General features: G+C 36.4%; 1 protein-coding gene across 1 annotated transcript in view; it reads left to right on the top strand.

Moving 5' to 3' along the window:
- Window positions 1-523: 523 nt before the first annotated feature.
- The window catches only part of LOC116841413, an 8655-nt gene continuing 6925 nt past the window's right edge, over window positions 524-2253 (top strand). Inside the window, exons 1-5 of the mRNA XM_032809309.1 lie at window positions 524-667; window positions 1223-1340; window positions 1414-1675; window positions 1857-1979; window positions 2066-2156. Coding sequence (XP_032665200.1) covers window positions 524-667; window positions 1223-1340; window positions 1414-1675; window positions 1857-1979; window positions 2066-2156 — 738 coding nt within the window. The remainder of the gene's footprint in view (window positions 668-1222; window positions 1341-1413; window positions 1676-1856; window positions 1980-2065; window positions 2157-2253) is intronic.

Raw genomic sequence — 2253 nt, 5'->3', positions numbered from 1 at the left:
TCGGATAGAGAATTAAATACGAACACTCAAAGAGAAATTCTGTATTTGCATCTTAGACTCGCAATTCTAATTTCGCTCTACATGGTTCTATATGGCCTATATGGTTCTATATGATTCTATATGGTTCTATATGCCATATTCTATATGGCATATTCTATGTGGTATCCTATGTCAATCAAGAAAAAAGAGGGAACATTTTACCCCTTTCATAGTAAGAAAAATTAATTTTTTCCTGCGATATATTCATGGATATTTTCTGTGCGGAGAGAAGTGTAGCGTGCGAAATACCATTTGTACGTCGTTTTTATAATGAATAAAAATAAAAGTTACACTGTTTGGTTGTATCCGCCTGTCACTTTTAAACATGGCACGCCTGCTGCAAGTGGATAATATCGGTGGGCGTAATAATACTTCATCGTTCGCGAATATTCCCTCGTCCACGTGAATTATCGATTTCCTCTTCATGCCAGAGAAGAAAACTCGCAATCTAGTCGGCTGCGGAAGAAGTACTGTTTCGAAAGACATGGAATTTAGTTGGGATTGTCATTATGGCGTCACGAAGAGACTCGCATCACTCGTCGGCCAGTGGCCTTATCAGAACAAGAGAGAGAGGATATTGAGGATGGGTGTGACGATAACGGCTGCGCTTATCTTGAACATCCCACAGGTTAGAGCCTTTCTGAATGATTCCGTTACACTCGTTTCTACATTCGACATTTAACTAACTACGTTATCGACATTATTCGAGTTCAACATCCCCTTAACCTTTCGTCTCCTAAGCGCGGCGAGTCGTTTGCCTCATAAGTGATTTTTTTTAGAATAATTCTATCAGAAAATTTGAATAATTTTGGTGAATTTTTCTAATTAGACTTTATGTTATAAGCTTTTGTATTTGAGACAAATTAATGCATACTATCTACAATTTTCAAGAAAATATAATTTATTTAGTTGGGATAAGTCACTTCTTGGCAACTTATGTTTGAAAAATTAACATGGTTTACAGACATGCAAATTTATTCATTGCGACAAAGACTTAGACTGCATTTTTGGAACTGTGCCGGGTTACTTATTTGTAATCGTGATTCTGTTAAAGATAAACACATGCATCTTGAAGAGTAACAGAGTACGTGATTACATCGCTTGAAATAACGTCGAACTATGTTTGCACGTTCGTGTCAAATATATAACGAAATTTAATGTTTGTCGACTGTGTTACATTTAGATTAAGACTTTTACCGATCGCGTGTTTCCCGATTGGGAGAGATTGCAGAGTTCGCAAGAATACGAAATCATGAAAACTTACGTTGCGAATGCAAAATGGAATATCTGTATGTATTTCGGTAAGAACACGAACGGATAAGTCTTTGATCTTCTTCGCTTCCACAATCGACTATCAGTGATTATTTGTTGCAGCCATTGCTGTAATGGGAACCTCTACATTCGTGTTTGTGTCTCTCATACCGCACATACTAGACGTCGTATTACCACTTAACGAATCCCGCCCTATAATACTACCTTACGAAGCTTATTACTTCGTTGACGAAAGGAAATATTTCGTTTATATTTTCTTGCAAGGTGGCATAGCCCTTCATATAATTCTAATGGCACTTGTCGCTTACGACACCATGTTTATGACTTTCGTCGAACATATTTGTAGTATCTTCGCCGTGGCCGGGTAAGAATAACATGCGTGTGTATTTATCATTTAGGTCCGATTCCAACGTCGACCGGATCTTGATCTGAGTTTGAGTCTTTATTTCAAATAGTTTAAACGCGGTTTGAGGTTTGACCGACGTTGGTGGGATCAGGCCTTAATATAATGAATTGATCTTACGACGTCGCGTTATAACATACAGATTCCGTTGCGAGCATTTGGTAAATAAGGATGTCGATATAGTTAAAATTGTTAATAACGACCTGGGGGACATGCACAATAAAAGAATGGCGCGCTGCGTGAAGGTGCATTGGGCGGCTCTAGAGTAAATATGTATCATTATATATTATACATTGTATCATAGTCCTGCCGCTACACAAACATCATTATCGTAATGCGTTCTTGCTTCAGATTCGCGGAACATCTTGAAGATACCTTTTCATTAGATTTCGGTATAGAGTTAGTGTTAGCGACAATAGCAATGAGTATTACATTATATCAAGTACGTACTTAATTTTTAAAGAATATATATATATATATATATTCCTAAAAAAAATGTATATAAATATATATATATATATATATATATATATATATAT

The sequence above is a fragment of the Odontomachus brunneus genome, unplaced genomic scaffold (assembly GCF_010583005.1).
Source record: "Odontomachus brunneus isolate Ranch 3 - 2012 unplaced genomic scaffold, Obru_v1 Obru_scaffold_015, whole genome shotgun sequence".
In the NCBI taxonomy this organism is placed as follows: domain Eukaryota; kingdom Metazoa; phylum Arthropoda; class Insecta; order Hymenoptera; family Formicidae; genus Odontomachus; species Odontomachus brunneus.
The sequence above is the reverse complement of the archived record's forward strand: the minus strand, read 5'-3'. Positions and strand labels throughout refer to the sequence as shown.